The sequence below is a fragment of the Pristiophorus japonicus genome, chromosome 9 (genome assembly GCF_044704955.1).
Source record: "Pristiophorus japonicus isolate sPriJap1 chromosome 9, sPriJap1.hap1, whole genome shotgun sequence".
Taxonomy (NCBI): Eukaryota; Metazoa; Chordata; class Chondrichthyes; family Pristiophoridae; genus Pristiophorus; species Pristiophorus japonicus.
The window spans coordinates 92913389-92934418 of NC_091985.1; the positions used below are offsets into that span (position 1 = coordinate 92913389).

The 21030-nt window shown below is 45.1% G+C and overlaps 1 protein-coding gene across 9 annotated transcripts in view; it reads right to left on the bottom strand.

Annotated features, from left to right (window-relative positions):
* The window catches only part of LOC139273137 (girdin-like), a 375708-nt gene that overhangs the window by 314404 nt on the left and 40274 nt on the right, over positions 1–21030 (bottom strand). For all 9 annotated transcript variants that reach the window (XM_070889592.1, XM_070889593.1, XM_070889591.1 and 6 more), the window contains one exon: positions 12756–12864. In XM_070889592.1, coding sequence (XP_070745693.1) covers positions 12756–12864 — 109 coding nt within the window. The remainder of the gene's footprint in view (positions 1–12755; positions 12865–21030) is intronic.

Consider the following 21030-nt stretch of genomic DNA (forward strand, 5'->3'; position numbering starts at 1 on the left):
ACCCCTTATTCTAAGATTATGCCCTCTAGTTCGTCACCCCCATCAGTGGAAACATCCTCTCTGCATCCACCTTGTCAAGCCCCCTCATAATCTTATATGTTTCGATAAGATCACTCCTGAATTCCAATGAGTAGAGGCCCAACCTACTCAACCTTTTCCTCATAAGTCAACCCCCGCATCCCTGGAATCAACCTAGCGAACCTTCGCTCAACTGCCTCCAAAGCAAGTATATCTTTACATAAATATGGAAACCAAAACTGCACGCAGTATTCCAGGTGTGGCCTTATCAATACCTTGTATAGCTGTAGCAAGACTTCCCTGCTTTTATACTCCATCCCCTTCACAAGGCCAAGATACCATTGGCCTTCCTGATCACTTGCTGTACTTGCATACTATCCTTTTGTGTTTCATGCACAAATACTCCCAGGTCCCGCTGTACTTCAGCACTTTGCAATCTTTCTCTATTTAAATAATAACTTGCTCTTTGATGTAGGGTGAAAGATGAGAGGATGGCCAGGAGAGCATTGGAATAGTCAAGTCTAGAAGTAAGAGGTTTGGATGAGGGTTTCAGCAGCAGATGAGCTGAGGCAGGGTCAGAGTCAGACAATGTTACGGAGGTGGAAGGAGGCAGTCTTGGTGATGGAATGGGTATGTGGTCAGGATCAAACACAACACCAAGGTTGCGAAAGGTTTGGCTCAGCTTCACACAACTGTCAGGGATGGAAAAAGTGGTCAGGGAACGGAGTTTGTGGCAGGGACCAAAGACAATGGCTTCAGTCTTCCCAATATTTGGTTGGAGGAAATTTTTGCTCATCCAATATTGGATTTCAGACAAGCAGCATGACAAATCAGAGACAGTGGAGGGGTCCAGAGAGGTGGTGATGAGGTAGAGCTGAGTGTCATCAGCATACATGTGGAATGTGATCTGCTTTTGGATGAGATCGCTGAGGGGTAGCATGTAGATGAAAAATAGAAGGCGGCCAAGGATAGGTCGTTGAGGGAAACTAGAGGCAACGGTGCGAGAGTGGGAATTCTCTGGTTACGATAAGATAGGTAAGAATGGAACCAAGCAAGAGACAATTCCACAAAGCTGGAAGAAAATGATGTGGTCAACCTTGTCAAAGGCTGCAGACAGGTCGAGAAGGACAAGGAGGGACAGTTTATCATAATCATAGTCACAAAGAATGTAATTAAGGGCCATTTCAGTACTATGGCAGGGCAGAAACCTGATTGGAGGGACTCAAACATGGAATTGCGGGAAAAATGGGCGCAAATTTGGGAGGTCACAACACGTTCAAGAACTTTTATGAGGAAAGGGAGGTTGGAGATGGGGCAGTAGATAAAATGGACAACGTGGTCAAGGGTGGTATTTTTGAGGAGAGGGGTGATGAAGGCAGCTTTTAAGGGGCGGGTGGGGGGGGGAGGGAAACCGTTAACAATATCAGCTAATGTGGGACCCAGACAGGGAAGTTGAGAGGTCAACAGCTTGGTCAGAATATGATCGAGGGAGCAGGATATGGGTCTCTTGGATAAGATGAGCTCATACAGAGCAAGGCAGGAAATGGGATAGAATCTAGAGAAACACGCAAGTTCAGGGCTAGGGCAGCGGAAAACATTAGGGGAACTTTGGCCCGGTTGGCTAGGGAAAGGGAGGAAAGCGGCAGAGGCAGATCAACGGATAGTCACATCTTTGTAACCCAGCTCCGACCCTGTGTACTCTGCCAGCAATAACGAAGCAGAATTTCTCCAAATGTCAAACTGAGAATCAAGAATCGTTTTAGTGAAACAAGTTTGATAAGTTTCCTATTAATTTTAAAGACCAGTAGGTTATATAATTGAAAAGTATTTCATTCCCCAGCTGTCACTGCCATCTAAAGTCGTTGTTCCATACACGGTTGCTCCAACAGGCAGTAAGATAAGGCCCTTTGACAACATGACAGCTTAAGACTGTGTGGAGCACATCCTTTAGCAACAGTCTCTACTGTCTAGCCTTCACAAGAATAATGGGCCGAAGTTTCGGGCCGCGCCTAGAACGGCGCAGCCCCGAGCTGGATGCCCGTTTTTCGCGCTCAAAAGTGCATAGGAAAAAAACTGCCAGATTCTCCGGCTCCTTGGAGCTCTTCACCAGCTTGGCGCGGTGCACAGATCACAGCGGGGGGCGGAGCCAGACACTCGTGCCGATTCTGTAAGCAGTGGGGGGGCGGGCTTCAAATAAGTTATTCAAATGAGTGATCACAGTATGTTTGAATTTGAAATACAGATTGAGGGTGAGGAAGTAGTGTCAGAAACGAGCGTACTATCCTTAAACAAAGGGGACTACAGTGGGATGAGGGCAGAGTTGGCTAAAGTAGACTGGAAACACAGACTAAACGGTGACACAATTGAGGACTTTTAAAGGAGCTCTTTCAAAGTGCTCAACAAAAATATATTCCAGTGAAAAAGAAGGGCGGTAAGAGAAGGGATAACCAGCCGTGGATAATCAAGGAAATAAAGGAGAGTATCAAATTAAAAACCAATGTGTATAAGGTGGCCAAGGTTAGTGGGAAACTAGAAAATTGGGAAAATTTTAAATGACAGCAAAGAATGACTAAGAAAGCAATAAAGAAAGGAAAGATAGATTACGAAAGTAAACTTGCGCAAAACATAAAAACAGATAGTAAAAGCTTTTACCGATATATAAAACGGAAAAGAGTGACTGGAGTAAATGTTGGTCCCTTAGAAGTTGAGAAGGGGGATTTAATAATGGAAAATGTGGAAATGGCTGAGACCTGAAACAATTACTTTGCTTCGGTCTTCACAGCGGAAGACACAAAAACCATGCCAAAAATTGCTGGTCACGGGAATGTGGGAAGAAAGGACTTTGAGACAATCACTATCACTAGGGGGGTAGTGCTGGACAGGCTAATGGGACTCAAGGTAGACAAGTCCCCTGGTCCTGATGAAATGTATCCCAGGGTATTAAAAGAGATGGCGGAAGTTATAGCAGATGTATTCGTTATAATCTACCAAAATTCTCTGGACTCTGGGGAGGTACCATCGGATTGGAAAGCAGCTAATGCAACGCCTCTGTTTAAAAAAGGGGGCAGACAAAAGGCAGATAACTATAGGCCGGTTAGTTTAACATCTGTAGTGGGGAAAATGCTTGAAGCTATCATTAAGGAAGAAATAGCGGGACATCTAGATAGGAATAGTGCAATCAAGCAGACGCAACATGGATTCATGAAGGGGAAATCGTGTTTAACTAATTTACTGGAATTCTTTGAGGATCTAACGAGCATGGTGGTAGAGGTGTACCGATGGATGTGGTGTATTTAGATTTCCAAAAGGCATTCGATAAAGTGCCACACAAAAGGTTACTGCAGAAGATAAAGATACGCGGAGTCAGAGGAAATGTATTAGCATGAATAGAGAATTGGCTGGCTAACAGAAAGCAGAGAGTCGGGATAAATGGGTCCTTTTCGGGTTGGAATCGGTTGTTAGTGGTGTGCCACAGGGATCGGTGCTGGGACCACAACTGTTTACAATATACATAGATGACCTGGAAGAGGGGACAGAGTGTAGTGTAACAAAATTTGCAGATGACACAAAAGATTAGTGGAAAAGCGGGTTGTGTAGAGGACACAGAGAGGCTGCAAAGAGATTTCGATAGGTTAAGCGAATGGGCTACGGTTTGGCAGATGGAATACAATATCAGAAATTGTGAGGTCATCCACCTTGGGGAAAAAAAAAAAACAGTAAAAGGGAATATTATTTGAATGGGGAGAAATTACAACATGCTGCGGTGCAGAGGGACCTGGGGGTCGTTGTGCATGAATCCAAAAAAGTTAGTTTGCAGGTGCAGCAGGTAATCAGGAAGGCGAATGGAATGTTGGCCTTCATTGCAAGAGGGATGGAGTGAAAAGCAGGGAGGTCCTGCTGCAACTGTACAGGGTATTGGTGAGGCCGCACCTGGAATACTGCGTGCAGTTTTGGTCACCTTATTTAAGGATATACTAGCTTTGGAGGGGGGTACAGAGACGATTCACTAGGCTGATTCAGGAGATGAGGGGATTACCTTATGATGATAGATTGAGTAGACTGGGTCTTTACTCGTTGGAGTTCAGAAGGATGAGGGGTGATCTTACAGAAACATTTAAAATAATGAAAGGGATAGACAAGATAGAGGCAGAGAGGTTGTTTCCACTGGTCGGGGAGACTAGAACTAGGGGGCACAGCCTCAAAATACAGGGGAGCCAATTTAAAACCGAGTTGAGAAGGAATTTCTTCTCCCAGAGGGTTGTGAATCTGTGGAATTCTCTGCCCAGGGAAGCAGTTGAGGCTAGCTCATTAAAAATCTGTGATTTGAATACATTCAACCAATAAGGGAATTAAGGGTTATGGGGAGCGGGCGGGTAAGTGAAGCTGAGTCCACGGCCAGATCAGCCATGATCTTGTTGAGTGGCGGAGCAGGCTCGAGGGGCTAGATGGCCTATTCCTGTTCCTAATTCTTATGTTCTTAAATAAGGCAACGTCATGCCAGCAACCCTGCGCGTGTGCGCATGCTCCAACGCGGAAACAAACATTCGCACTCGGCCATTTTTAAAGGGACTGGAGGAAAAGTGAAGATTTGTCTCGTGGACCGCTTGAAAGGCTTGTGATTTAATTTTAGTGATATTTTTGTGTGCGAAGGAGTGCTTTTAGCAGCACTGTTGAATAAATCACCTGCTGAAATCAGTGAGTACAGCTTTTCACTGCTAAACTTGCAGAACAGGTGCTGCATTGGTGCATGCAAATTAAGGACTGCGTGTTTTGAGAAATAAGAGTGCCAATTCAACTTTGCAATGGATCAACATCCACCAAGAACAAAGAATTTCTTGCCTGAGGAAGTGGAGATATTAGTCAACGTAATTGAGCAGAGATGGCAGGAGCTAGATACCAGCAACAGAGGTCGCATAAAAGTGCCACCAAAAGAAAATAAATAATGCTGGAACCAAGTTGCAGAAGATTACTGCGCAGTGGTGCATACCATGAGATCTGGAAGCCAGTGTAAAAATAAATGGCATGACCTTGGTCAAGTAGTTAGTGTAAGTAATATTTTCCATTTTTAATTTAATCGTAATAGTAACCTGGCTATCTGTATGTCCCACCTTGCAGACTGACACACTCTGTAAAAAGTTATATTTTACTCTTTGCAGAAGAAATTGTCCCACAACAAAAGGGAGGCACGCCCAATCTGCATCCATTGACACCCTTGGAACAAAGGGTAGCTGCTATGATGAGTCGTACATGGAGAAAAGCAATCAGTACAGTACAAGCTGGGCCCGCACGCGAGGAAGAGGGCAAGTCCTGAAAATGCATCGTGGCCCTTTAAATCAACCTGCTGCCTGGCCTGCTATGTGTGAGAGTACTCATGCCACCCGGCCGGCCCCCTCCCTTGCTGTTAAACATTTGACTGTTCTGATGTATTTTGCAGAACATGATGATGATGATGCTGCTGCTGCTGCTGCCGCCGCCAACCCTAAGGATCCTGAGAATACAGAACAAGAACCAGTACAACCAGTTGCGGATGAACCAGACTGGATGATGGCAGCAATGACTGAAATGTCTGCAGGGGAGAGCTTCCAAATTAATGTTTATGAGCCCCCATCAAGGGGCATCAGAGTTTCAACCCCTAGCATAGGTCTTGGTTCTACCTTCCATGGTTTTGATTCCAATGTTGCGGGTCCCAGTGGTGCTGCTGGTATAATGCAGCATTCTACAGTCAGTGCACTACCATCCGAGCCTGCGCCTTCCACTCGCATAGGTTCTGGTTTCACCTTCTATGGTTTTGATACCGACGCTGCCTGTCCCAGTACTGCTGCTGATATCATGGAGCAGTTTACACCCATTCACCCACCATCCCAGCCCACGACTCGCACACGAGTGCTGTCGTCTAGAACACCGAGCGTCCCACCATCCCAGCCCGAGCCTCTCCCTCTCGTTCTGCCGTCTGCAACACAGAGCATCCCACCGTTCCAGCCCGAGCCTCTCCCTCTAGTTCTGCCGTCTGCAACACAGAGCGTCCCACCGTCCGTGCCCACGCCTCCCAGTGTAGTGGTGCCATGAGGCAGACCCAGGCAGAGGAGAAGGTCTCCTGAGATGCAGCGTGCAACAGATGCAGCTCAGGTTGTGGCATTGGGTATGGAGACCAATGAGCTTACCCGATCACTCATCGGTGGCGTCAGTGCAGTGGGTGAAGAGTTGACGGTCCTGACGGGAGAAATAGCAGTAATGACACGGGAACTTAGGGAGGGAATGTCCGAGGGAGTGCAATCGACGGCACAGGACGTCAGGGAGGGCATGCAAATGACGGCACAGGCCATCAGGGAGGGCCTGGTTGAGGTAGCTGCTGCAATAAGGGCACACAACCCGGCCAATCAAATCACACCCCCATGAAGAAGTGAACATTCACTGAGATATCGATGAGACATGGTTGCACAGCCTTCCTTTGCTGCTTTTGTTCTTGTTCTTGATGTAGCTGTCGTAGCGTTTTTCAAATTGAAATGGTTTTGTAAGGTTTTTAACTTTACAACTTATAAATGATCTCAGGGTTTTTAAGTGATCTTCAAAAGTCATATTAAAAAGTATAGTTTGATACAACAAATATTTTATTACAGTGACGTTAACTTTTCAATAAAATATTTTTTCATTAAAACTGTTTCATGTTCCATTAACACAACACAACGTAGGAACAACTGCAAAGAATAAACATGTCCATGCGCAACAGTGGTCGCAGAGCCCTCAGGCATCAGTAGTTGAAGCGTTCATGGATGAGCTGCTGGTGCAAGGCTCGAGCAATCGTTAAAGGGGCACGATGGACAGCCCTCCTCTGACTTCGTGCTCCGGCATCAGGCACTTGCATGCTTTCCTGATCGTCGTCATCATCCACATCCTGCTGTTCCATAATATTATCATGCACTGGACCCTCACGTAGGTCTTCTGGTTCCACTACCAGCTCCTGCTGCCTCATGATGGCTAAGTTATGAAACATGCAGCACACAACAGTGAAGTGACCGACAATCTGAGGAGAGTATAGCAACTGTCCTCCAGAATGGTCCAGGCATCGGAATCGCTGTTTCAATATGCCAATGGTCCTCTCAATGATGCTGCGCGTCGCAATGTGCGCCATGTTGTATTGACGGTCAGCTTCTGTCCGTGTCACGCGTCATGGGCCAGGTGGTCAGGCCGTACCCTTTGTCTCCTAGTAGCCAGCTCTGCCCTTCTGGCTGCTACTCAAACATGTCAGATAGAATGCTGTCGCGTAGGATGAACGCATCGTGGGTGCTGCCAGGGTATCTCGCATCGACTGACATGATGTGCTGCTTGTTGTCACACACGAGTTGCACATTGATAGAGTGGAAACCTTTCCTATTTCGGTACTGCTCAGAATCCTCCACAGGTGCTTGCAAGGCTATGTGGGTACAATCAATGCAGCCCTGTACCTTTGGGAAGCCAGCAATCCTGAAGAAGCCCACAGCCCTCTCATGAATCGCTTGTGCGGTCATTGGGAAATTGATTAAGTCATTTCTTCGTGCATACAGTGCAGCCGTGACCTGGTAAATGCAGCCATGTATTGCACGTTGAGAGATGGCACACACATCTCCAGTTGTAGCCTGAAACGATCCCGAGGCATAGAAAGAAAGTGCAGCTGTTACCTTCACTGCAACAGACAGGGCAGTTGGCGTTCTGCTTCTGCGTTGCAAATCTGCTCTCAGCATATCACAGATCTTAGCAACAACTTCTCGGTGTCAAAACGCTGCGTTTCTGCAATCAGCCTCGCTCATGTCCAGATACGAACGCCTGGCTCGATATTGTTGACATGGGTAAGGTCTCCTGCCCATCAACCTACGGGCTATGACGTTCCTGGTGCGGTGAGCTCTAATCAATTCTCTCCTATGCAGTGAATTGATGGCGAACCATTGCATAATACGTGGTGTTGACAATGCAGCATCCATTCTGCAAATTTAAGTTTAAAACTGTCTATGTGGCTGCCTCTCCCTGTCCCTGGCCAAATGGTCTCAGTCCCCCTCACAGCTCGAAGGCTGCTTACTGTATCTTCGGCTGCCGACGAGCCATTGACGCCGCCCCTATCGCATGGCCGAATGGCCTCAACCCCCTTCGCAGCTCGAAGGCTGCGTGTTGTTTGTTTCTTCGGCTGCCGGCCAGCCACTGATGGAAGGAAGGCCTGCCTGAAGCACCGCAGCTCGAAGGCTGCTGCTGCTTCACACAGGTAGGAACATGGATTATTTAATCTTTTCTTTGCTTATACAAATAAAGATCCATCCTGAATAAAAATTTATCAGTATGACCGCTGAATGATTGTAGAATTTAATTACTTCCCTTCCCCCCCCTCTCTTTTTCCACCCCCCCACCTCCCCTCGTTCCCTATGCCTAATTTGTAACCTACGGCTGATTTTCTAAGTGTAGGCAAGGTTTTTTCCAGCGTACAAAAATCTTCACTTACTCCATTCCAAGTTAGTTTGGAGTAAGTTTTCACTGCCTAAACTCTGAAAACAGACGTAAGTGGCCGGACACGCCCCCTTTTGAAAAAAAAATTCTGTTCCAAAGTGAAACTGTTCTAACTGACTAGAACTGGAGAAAACTAAATGCCAAGAATTGCAATTTCTAAGATACACCATTCTAAACCTGTTGCTCCAAAAAAACAGGAGCAACTCAGGCCGAAACTTGGCCCCAATGATAGCTCCTTGAAATTGACCAGAGCTGCCACATGGATCGATGTCAATAATGTTCTTTGCAATTCAACATTCAGTGTCTTACCATTTAATGTGTATTTCCTTGCCTGGTTAGCCCTCTGCAAATATATTACCTCACACTTCTTAGGAATTAATTCCATTTGCCACTGTTCTGTCCACCTGACCAGTTCATTGATATCTTCCTGCAGTCTACAGCATTTTTCTTCAATCACACAGCCAATTTTTGTATCATCTGCAAACTTCTTAATCATACCCCTACATTCAAGTCTAAATCATTGATATATACCACAAAAAGCAAGAGACGTAGTACCGAGCCCAGCAGAACCCCACTAGAAACAGCCATCAACCATTACCCTTTGCTTCCTGCCTTGGAGCCAATTTTGGATCCAACTTGAAATTTTGCTTTGGGTCTCATGGGCTTTTAATTTTCATGACTAGTTTGCCATGTCATCATCATCATCATCGGCAGTCCCTCGGAATCGAGGAAGACTTGCTTCCACTCTAAAAATAGGAGTTCCTGGGGTGACTGAACAGTCCAATACGAGAACCACAGTCCCTGTCACAGGTGGGACAGTCAGTCGTTGAGGGAAAGGGTGGGTGGGACTGGTTTGCCACATGCTCTTTCCGCTGCTTGTGCTTGATTTCTGCATGCTCTCGGTGATGAGACTCGAGGTGCTCAGCGCCCTCCCGGATGCACTTCCTCCACTTAGGGCGGTCTTTGATCAGGGACTCCCAGGTGTCGGTGGGGATGTTGCACTCTATTAGGGAGGCTTTGAGGGTGTCCTTGAAGCATTTCCTCTGCTCACCTTTGGCTATTTTGCCGTGAAGGAGCACCTGCTTTGAAAGTCTCATGTCAGGCATGCGAACAATGTGGCCTGCCCAGCAGAGCTGATCGAGTGTGGTCAGTGCTTTAATGCTGGGGATGTTGGCCTTCTTTTAGCCATGTCTCAGTAATAGCTATATCATACTCCCAAGTATCATGCACCATCTGTGCTCTCAGCTCACCTGCCTTATTCCCTAAACTCCTTGCATATACCATTTAGTACTTCAAAACTCCCTTATTGTCTATTTTCTAGCCTTTCTTTCCTCTGCCTTCCAAATTCACTTTCTAATGTTCTGCTTTCCAATTCCAGCTTTGTTTCGCTCCCTTCTGAATCTACTCTCTGGTTCCCAAAGCCTCCCCAACAGCAATAGCAAACCCCACCCCTCACGAGGACATTGGTCCCACCTCTGTTGAGGTGCAACCCATCCGGCTTGTACAGGTCCCACCTCCCCCAGAAACGGCCCCAATGTTTCAGGAATCTAAAGCCCTTCCTCCTGCACCATCTCTGCAGCCACGTATTCATCTGCTCTATTCTCTTGTTTCTGTACTCACTAGCACGTGGCACTGTGAGTAATCCGGAGATTACTACCTTTGGGGTTCAGCTTTTTAATTTCTCTTCTAGCTCCCTAAAATCTTACTGCAGGACCTTATCCCTCATTCGACCTATGTCATTGGTACGGATATGGACCACGACCTCTGGCTGTTCTCCCTCCCCCCTCAATGTTCTGCAGCCGCTCAGCGACAACCTTGACCTTGGCACCAGGGAGAACATATTAACCTGGAATTACGTCTGCTCCCCTAATTATTGAATCCCCCATCACTATTGCTCTTCCACTCTTCTTTCTTCCTCCTGTCCCCTTGTGCAGCTGAGCCACCCATGGTGCCTCCATATTTGCCCTTCTATCTCCCTCTGACTGTCTGGGGGTCTATAGTACACTCCCAGCAGTTTGATCACCCCTTTTTTTGTTCTGGCTGAACTCCCCAGAGGAACCATCGCCCCAACCAGTACTCAGAACAGAACACTGGTTGAAGAGCAAGATGCACTGGGGACTCCCTGTCCTACCTGTCTGGTTCTCCTTGTCTGTCTGGTGTTCACCCATTCCCTCTCTGCCGGCACACTCATATGCTGCAGGGTTACCACCTCCAGAAATGCACTATCCACGAAGTTCTATGCCTCACGGATGCACTGCAGTGACTCCAGCTGCTGCTCAAGCTCCAAAACACTGATCTCGAGCTGCCATAGCTGGCAACACTTCCTGCACATGTGGTCATCCAGGACTTCCCACATGGTACAGGATGTGCATTCCACGGGCCTGAGCTGCCCTGCCATGCCTCTATTTAATTAGATTATGAACTTACTTAGCAGAAATAAACTTAAAACTAAAAATACTCACCAGCTACTCACCAATCAGCTTCTTAATCTTGTGCCGATATCACTTTTTTTACTGTGACATCACTCTTTCAAAATCTCCTCTGTTGAGTCACTGCCGTTCAGGTCTGTTCTGCCCTCCGCCGATTCTGCCACTGCTGTTTAAATCTCATGAGGCTGCTCCTATGGTGCTCTGCTTTATCATTTAAGGAATTGCGAATGGAGCTGAACACTGCGCAAAGAACAGCCACACTTCTGACCTTATGATGGAGAAAGGGCATTGAAGCAGCTGAAGTTAGTTGAGCTCAGGATGTTGTCCTGAGGAATTCCTACAGCGATGTCCTGTGGCTGAGATGATTGACCTCCAATAACTACAGCCATCTTCCTTTGTGCTAGGTATGACTTCAGTCAGTGGAGAGTTTTCCACCAGATCCCCATTGACTTCAGTTTTACTAGAGCTCTTTGTGGTGCCACACTCCATCAAAGGCTGCTTTGATCTCAAGAGCAGTCACTCTCACCTCACCTCAGGAATTCAGCTTCTGTCCATGTTTGGACCAAGGCTGTAATGAGGTCTGGAGCCTAGTGGTGCTGGTGGAACCCAAACTCAGCATCGGTGAGCTAGTTACTAAAGAGTAAGTGCCGCTTGATAGCAATGTTGACGACTCTTTCCATCACTTTTCTGATCATTGGGAGTAGGTTGATAGGGTGGTAATTGGCCGGATTGGATTTGTCCTGCTTTTTGTGGACAGGACATACCTGGGTAATTTTCCACATTGTCGGGTAGAAACCAGTATCGTAGCGGTGCTAGAGCAGCTTAGCTCAGAACCTGGCTAGTTTTGAAGTACAGGTCTTTAGCATAACAACCGGGATATTGTCAGGGCCTGTAGCCTTTGCAGTGACTAGGGTGCTCACCTATCTTTTGATGTCACGTGAAGTGAATCGAATTGGACCTCAGAAGGAGGCAGAGAAGGATTATCCACTCTGGCTGAAGATGGCTGGGAACACCTCGCCCTTGTCTTTTGCACTCACATTCTTGGTGATTTTCAAATCCCACAATTGATCACTCAGTTTAGTATCGAAAACGACACCAAAGTTGTGCATCATTGGATTCAAGCAAGCAGCTAACGAGAAATAAAATCAGCAGCTACTGGCAACATTTTTGCTGTAACACAAATAAAAAGGCCTAGGTCTCGCCATCGCCAGAGCTGGAGGTGGTTTCGGGAGAGAGGGCTATTTTTCCACTGGAGGGAAGAAGGTTAAGGGTGGGATCCAAGAGATTAATTATGATTTTTGGATATTAAGGGAATCAAGGGATAGCGCAGTAGAGGTAGAAGATCAGCCATGATCTCATTGAATGGTGGAGCAGGCTCGAGGGGCCGAATGGCCTACTCTTGCTCCTAATTTTTATGTTCCAAAACTTTTGAGAGGTCAAATGTCTGTTCCATTGGTTGACATATCAGTAACAAGGGGCACAGGTTCAATTATCACCAGAACTAAGGGTGATGTTGGAAGAATCAACCCCCTCCCCCCACACACAAATGGAAGGGGTGAAATTGGTCTTGGGGCGGTAGCACAAAACGGGCGAAAGCAAATCGGCAGGCTGTTTTACACCCACCCAATTTTCTTTTTCCAGCATACTTTACCTGAAGTAGGGATTGAAGCAGTGACTATATCATTCAAGATAATTGTATGTTCAAATAATTGAATATTGTGTTTGTGTACCAAATACATCACATCCATACAAGATATCATTGCTGAAATGCAGAACCACTTGAAAGGAGTCTCAAAGATGAATGTGCTTTTAGATGGAAGCAAAGGATTTGCCACTTACCTGATAATACAATTTAATATGATGCACTAAACTGGATAAATTTTGAATTCGGAGTGACACATCATTGTTTACTTTCTTGTTCAGCCTTTGATTTACTGATTTAGGGTTGCTGAAAGACAAACAGCAGGAAAATTAAGATTAAATATCCTGTTTAGAATACAAAAATACTTGTAAATGCATAGCTGAAATAGGCTCATGAATACATGTTTTTGAAAATCAAATCATTGATTAGCACTCAGTGGGTAGCACTCTCGCCTTGGAGTCAGAAGATTGTAGGTTCAAGTCCCACTCCAGAGACTTGAGCACAAAAAAAATCTAGGCCAACACTCCAGTGCAGTGCTGAGGGAGCACTGCACTGTTGGAGGTGCCGTCTTTCGGATGAGACGTTAAACCAAGTTTCCCGTCTGTTCTCTCAAGTAGACATAAAAGATCCCATGGCACTATTTCGAAGAAGAGCAAGGGTGTTATCCCCGGTGTCCTGGCTAATATTTAACCCTTAATCAACATAACAAAACAGATTATCTGGTCAGGATCACATTGCTGTTTGTGGGAGCTTGCTTGTGTGTAAATTGGCTGTCGCATTTCCTATATTACAACAATGACTAATTCCGAAAGTACTCCATTGGCTGTAAAGTGCTTTGAGATGTCCGGTGGTTGTGAAAGGCGCTATATAAATCCAAGTCGTTCTTTTTTTTAAAAATCGTTTTAAATTTTTTTTTTTTAAAGTGAAAAGAGTGAGTTTATTATTATACTACTAGTCGATCTCCCATTACGTTGCAAGTAGTGAATTGGTGGTTACATAGCACAAGGGGTAGATGTGGGATTGGTGATGGGGCGAACATGGCCATAAAGTATTTCATAAGGAAACATGTGAAAGAGATGCTCAGACAATGGAGCGTTTTTCTGACTGACTTAAATGTACCAGAAACTAATATAATACCAGCCAGGAGCAGAACCAAAGGACCAGGAAACAGACTGAATGTTTTAATGTATGTGAGAACAGCCAGCAGCAAGAGTGACACTGGACACTGGGGCTACATTCTGTTTGGTACATTTTTTTTAATGTTAAGAACACACTATGGCAGAGTCAGCTGGTGCAGTTAAAACAATTGCTTTATTCAGCCACACAGATAATTTTCAGTCAGATGATCAGAAACCAGACTAAAATGTTGACAAGATAGTTATGTGCCTAGCAAGTATTTCCCATTTACTTCCTGCAACGTCACACTTTTGCTGTCATACTCCGTGGATAGGTTTTAACAGCAGCAAATTAGAACTGAAGTAGGTTCATACAAATTAAAAGCAAGGAATGCGGTTGAAAGACTGCAATACAAAACTATTAAGGGCTTATGAAAACAACCAATCCTGAAGTAGCAGTCGGAAGCTTGCAGTAAAAGAAAAACGAAAAAAAAATCAAAATTACTCGAAACACTTTGAAAAACCTCAATTATTTTCTCACTAACTGAAATTTCTAAAGTCCAAAATATGGTTTTAAAGAAAATAAACATATGAAATAATTATTAAGTTAACTATTCAATGGAAAGGAAATGCAGGTGGGGTGATCGGATATTGCCTATTTTATGTCTTTGGCAAAGTTGAAAGTTCGCCCGGTCTCCTTCAAAATGTCGAGCGACCAGATTATAAAAGCAGCCTACCTAGAAAATCATTGGAGGGTAAGAAAGATTGGATTAAGAGGGGAAAAAAAGAAAGCTACAAAAACAACTGCGGAGGAAAAGGCCTCGGACAGAGCAGCAGCAAGAGGAGGAGTGGTGGCATTAATAAAGTTGGAGAAAAGGCCCTGGACAGAGCAGACCTGAGCGGCAGCAATAGGTGGAGCGAGGGCATAAATACAGCGGGAGAAAAGGCCTCGGACAAAGCGTACTCGAGTTGCAGCGGTATATTAAGTCAGCGAATTCAAAAGAAACAAAAAAAAAAATCAAGGAGTGACGTCACAGGACAGCAGGCAGGTGATTGGTTGATGTGTATTACGGGTTTTTTTTGCTCTCTAAGCTGAGGAAGTAGGTTCTACCTGTAACTTAAACAAGATCTAGTAATTAGTTAAAAACCAAACTACAAGTCAAGTTAATTGAATACATATACTTTAATTAATTAACTAAAATAAAGCTTTATAAAGATGGCAGTGCAGGTGGTGTGCCACAACTGCAGCATGAGAGGGTTTGTGGAAAGCATCACAATCCTGGACGACCAACTGCAGCAAGTGGCTGCTTCTCGAGGAACTTCAGCTCAGAGAAGGGGAGAATTACCTGGATACTCCAGGAGGCAGTTTCAACCCTTAGGTTAGGTAGCATTATAGGTCTGGTTAATGGTCAGGGACAGGAGGGTGTGACTGCAACTTAGGCAGGTAAGGGGACCCCAGTGCTGGAGGAGCCTCGGCCTTTGTCCTAATCCAATAAGCACGAGGTTCTTGCTGCCTGCGTGTGACTGAGGGCAAAGTCTGCAGGATGGATGAGCAAACTGAGCACGGCAATGGAGCAGTGCAGTGATTTGGATAAAGATAAGCAGAGTGTGACAGGAAGGGACAGAGAAATGAACGGTAATAACGAATCAGCAAATAAGATGAAAGCAGGGAATAATGATTTTAAAAAGTTAAAATTAAAGGCTTATATCTGTATGCACGAAGATTCGTAACAAGGGATCTACAAGAAATGAAAGCAGCCTAAATAGAAATGATACAGGAAAGGAGAGCATAGGAAAGACTAAATTAAGGGAAGACATGAATGGGCAGAAAATAAACAAGAGTTATAGAACAGAAGTATAAAAGGATGGTAAAAATTGAAATGAGAGGAACTGCTATTAAAAAGGAGTTAAACTGTCTATACAGCAATGCACAGTATCTGTAATAAAACAGAGGAACTGGAGGAATTAATATGTTGTGAGGAACCAGATATAATAGGGATTACTGACACATGGCTACAGAAAAATCAGGACTGGGAATTAAACATTGCAGGGTGCAACATATTTAGAAAAGGTGGAGATGGAAAAATGGGAGGTGGAGTAGCTGTACTTATTAGAGATAACATAATGGCAGTAGAAAAAAAAGTGACGCAGCAATCAGCAAGACAGTAATAGAATTCATGTGGATAGAGATAAAAGATAATAAAGGATTAATCACACTAATTGGGGTAGTTTACAGACCACCCAATAGTGGAAGGGAGATAGAGGAAGAAATTTGAAAACATATTAGGGAAATGAGTAAAAAACAGAGTAATAATCATAGGGGATTTCAACTGCCCTGAAATTAACTGGCCAGAAGTGGTAGGTAAAGTGGATAAGGGAATGGAGTTGCTACAATGTGTACAAGATTCTTTTCTAACCCAATTTTAAGAAGCCCAACAAGGGAGGATTTGCTGCTGGATCTATTAATGGGGGATGAATCACAGCAGATAAGAGGTGTAGGGGAACATCTAAGCAATAGTGATCATAATACAATATACATTACGACAATAATTGTGAAGGATATAAGTACCATGAAAACCAGGGTAATGGATTGGAGAAAAGCCGATTTTGAGGGGCTGACAAAAGAAAAGAAAATGAACAACAATATTGGCAAACAATGATGTAGAACAGCAATGGGAAACATTTAAAACAGTGTTCAACAGAATCCAGGAAAAATATATTCTGCTAAAAAACAACAAGCTAAACACAAATGAGACGCCATGGAAGAATAAAGACATATGGGAAACACTGACAGTAAGGAAAGTGGCATACACAGCAGGGGACAGCATGACAAGGGTAAATACGAAGAGATTGGAAGAGAAGTCAAAAAACAATTAGGAAGCTAAAGAGGAACTCTAAAATTAAGTTGTCAAGAAACATAAAACATAATAGCAAAATGTTCTACAGGCATATAAATAAAAACAGTAAAGTTGGGATGTGAATAGGGCCACTAAAGGATAGTCAGGACAAAATCACAGGCAGCGATAAAGAAATAGCAGAAATTTTAAATAATTACTTTGCTTCAATATTTACCAGGGAGACAGATCAGATGGACAGGACATCGGAAGATGAGATTGGAAATAATAGAACCGCATGTAAAATAGGAGAAATATTAAATAAACTAATCAAACTCAGGATAAAACTCCTGGTCCGGACGGATTACATCTGTGCATTTTAAAATAATCTAGGGAAGAGATAGCAGAGGCACTATTATACATATTTAATAATTCATTAGAAAAAGGTGTACTGCCAGAGGACTGGTAGATAGCTAACATAATATCTATATTCAAGAAGGGAGATAGAACATATCCAGGGAGAACATATAGATTGGTCAGCTAAACATCGGTTGTAGGAAAAATGGAATCCCTACTAAAGGAAAAAATAGAACATCTAGAAAACAAAACTATAATAATGAATAGTCAGCATGGATTTCAAAAAGGAAAGTCTTGCTTAACCAACATCATTGAATTCTTTGAAGAAGTAACAGAGAGTAGACAAGGGTAATGCAGTAGATGCAAAGCCTTCGATAAACTGGTGCGGAGTCAAAGAGCGAGCTAGACAGAGAATGAGCGAGCCAGACAGACAGCGAGCGAGAGGGGGGAGCGGGACAGAGAGGCGGGGGGGGGGGCGGCGGGGGGGCCGGGTGGGACATAGAATCATAGAAATTTCCAGCACGGAAGGAGGCCATTTCAACCCATCGTGTCTGCACTGACCGACAAAGAGCTATCGAGCCTAATCCCACTTTCCAGCACTAGGTCTGGCATCCTGTAAGTTACGGCACTTCAAGTATTGGCAGCCCGGCGGAACCCTGGGGCATTAATTGTCAGACCGACAGACAGTCGGCCAAGAAAAAAAAACATGGCGGCAGCAGCAGTCGGTCCTCCTCTTTAATGGGAGCGGACTGCCATTTTACAAGGACTACAACCTCACTGTACTGGTAGAAAAAAGCAGCTTTTGGCACCACGCGGTGGGAGCAAGATTTTTTTTGGCGGAATTTCGGCATGGGTGGGGGTGGAACATCGGTGGTGCATGCTCTGATGATGCACTTAGGAAGGATTGGCAGCAGCGGAGCGGTGAGGGGAAGGCGAGCTGGTCACGGCCGGGATACTGCAGGAGCGGAATTTTCAAAATGTCAGTCATTACACGAAAAATCAGCAGCCATTGCACTCCGCAGCATAGCCGACGATTTCGGGCAGTAACAGGCCTTAAGAGAAGGGGCAATTTCAGCCCCATTCTGTCCCTCAGAATTTTTTCCAATCATTTTCCCCACCACTGAGTTTAGGCTGACTGGGCTGTAATTACTCAGTCTATCCCTTTTTAAACAAAGGGACAATGTTAGCAATCCTCCAGCACCATACCTGTAGCCAGAGAGGATTGGAAAATGATGGTCAGAGCCTCTGCTATTTCCTCTCTTGCTTCTCTTAACAGCCTGGGATACACATTTCATCCAGGCCTGGGGATTTATCCACTTTCAAAACTGCGAAGCCCCTTAATACTTCCTCTCTTACTATGTTTATTTCTTCTAATATTTCACATTTCCTCCTCCTTCATGGCAATGTCTGGACCACCCCTCTCTTTTGTGAAAACAGATGCAAAGTACTCATTTAGAACCATACCCACATCTTGTGTCTCCACACACAGATAACCTTTTATGGTCTCTAATAGGCCCTACTCTTTCTTTAGTTATCCTCTTGCTCTTAATGTATTGAAAAACATCTTTGGGTACTCCTTGATTTTACTTGCCGAGAATTTTTAATGCTCTCTCTTTGCTTTCCTAATTTCCTTTTTAATTACAACCCTGCACTTTCTACACTCCTATAGAGTTTCTGCAGTGTTGAGCCCTCGGTATCAGTCATAAGTCTCCTTTTTTTTCTTTATCCTATCCTGTATATCACCTGACATTCAAGGGGCTCTAGATTGATATTCTTATTGCTATTAATGAGGGGGAAAAAAAAACAAACACACTAAATGCAATGTAAAAAATAAACACAATTCACAATTAAAATTAATTGAAATTAAGAGTTAATAAATGTGTTTTTAAAAAAAAACGGAAAAATAATTTTTTCTAAGTTTAGCCATTAGGGGTTAAAATAAACTTCCGGAACCAATGCGCCACCGTCATCAGTGTGTACGCCCCAACACTCGATGCAACGGATGAGGCTAAAGAGAGTTTTTATTCCAACCTCGAGACATCCCTGTCCTGCATCCCCAAAGATGACAAATTGATCCTCCCAGGAGGCTTTAATGCTAGGGTCGGCAAAGACACTGCTATTCTACTTCAGTGCCTACCCCATTCGATTGCTCACGCTATCCGGACCAATAATATGAATTGGGCAGATAACAGTCAGGCCCAGATGGAGAGAGCAGTGAAATATTATTGGCAGGAAAAGAAAGGAGAGGGGGGAGGTGCGCCCCCAACCCGAGTCAAGACTGAATACGTGACTAGAAAGGAAGAGCCTCCTCAAGGGGAAAGACCGAAACCTGCCCCAAGGCGATATCAAATGGAACCACAGCACTGTGTAAGGGGATGAGTGGATAACCAAGGATATGGGATTACCAAACACCCCAACGGTCCCGGCCCCGCAAACTATGGACCCCCTTATGGCCCTCGATCGGGTATGGGAGGCAGCCAGGGCTGGGGAAGAAGCGGACATGCTTTAATTGTGGACAGGAAGGACATTGGAGCAGGGAATGCCCCTCCCCTCGGCACGAAAAAGGAAGAGGAGGAAAAGGAGGGAGGCAAGAGGACGGGGATCTTATACTAACTTCTCCCAGAACAACCCCTTTGCCCAACTGTCACCCGAATATCAATACTGACCACGCAGCTTGACTGTACGAGGACCTTCCTCGGATGAGGAACCAATGATATCGCTAAAAATTCAAAATGAGTGGCAACCCTTCTTAATAGATACAGGAGCTTCCATGTCCTCTGTGCAATCGAAGCTTAAACTCCCCGCCTCCACCAAGACACAGGGACGGTCAGGGTCCTTGGAACAAGACTCAACATTCCCAGTGTCAGAACCAGTTAAAGTAAATTACAAGGAAGAATCTGTGGAACATTGGTTTGTTATTACCACTAATTTGGATTGTAACTTGATGGCTAGGGATCTCCTCTGTAAATTTCAGTTGCATCTGGAATGCGGGGATGATGGGATCGTTGTAAAGCAAGGAACCTTTAAACGGCAGTGCTACACTACCCGGACCCCTCAATGGTGGTCCCTGGATTTGCCCCAAGCGCTCTATCATGTGACCCTAGCCTATGATCCTAGTGGTAAGAATCAGGATCTCCAGAATCTCTACCAGGATCACGAGAGAGAGGAGTGGGAAATCCTCCTAAGAGCGAGAGTGTCTGAACCGGAGGGGAAAGCAGATTTCGTGGCAATGAATAGAAAGTTGTGGCGGCAGCCCCCAACGGTGGCACCCCACGTCACTCGCGAAGTATTACCTCCCCACCATGCCAGAAATTTAGGAATTATGGTGCGCCAAGCTATAGACGAGGCTGACCCTACCAGCCCGGATTTGCAGATTGTGGGACATGGCCGGACAGTCCAATTTCACAGGGATCCCGAGAAGGTCCTGACGGTACTATGCCACCATACCGGTACCAATACACCCGATTATGTGGATCCTCACATATGGGCAGAGGACCCGCCCAAGTGGGCTATACTCCAATCGATCCGATTGAGATTCTAGTACAGGACAATGTGGACTGGCCCTCCAGCCGTCAGTACCCACTGAAACCACAGGCAATACCAAGTATCCACCGATTGATCAAGGGATTAGTGGAACAGGGGATTTTGGTTCAATGTCAGTCCCCGTGTAATACACCAATACTGGCAGTCCCTAAGCCAGGCAAAACAAATCAGTTCCGTTTGGTCCAAGACCTTCGAGCCATCAATACTATCGTCCAGCCCCTACACGCTCAGGTTCCCAACCCAGCACAGATACTGTCGTTAATCCCAGCAAACGCCAAGATCTTCGCAATAATAGACCTCCAACACGCCTTCTTCACCTTGTCGCTAGCCCAGGCGAGTCAGTACCTGTTCGCCTTCACTTACCAGGGACAGCAATATACCTGGACTAGACTTCCCCAAGGGTTCATCCACTCCCCGACCTTATTCTCAAGGTGCCTGCAGGAACAGTTACAGTCCCTCACGCTGACTAAGGGATCCACTTTAATTCAGTATGTGGACGATTTACTGGTAGCCAGCGCAGATGAACCAAGTAATCGGGAGGATGCTAATCAGTTACTAATTACTTGTCCTCCCTGGGATACATAGTTTCCCCATCAAAGGTCAAAATTGGCCAGTCTCAAGTC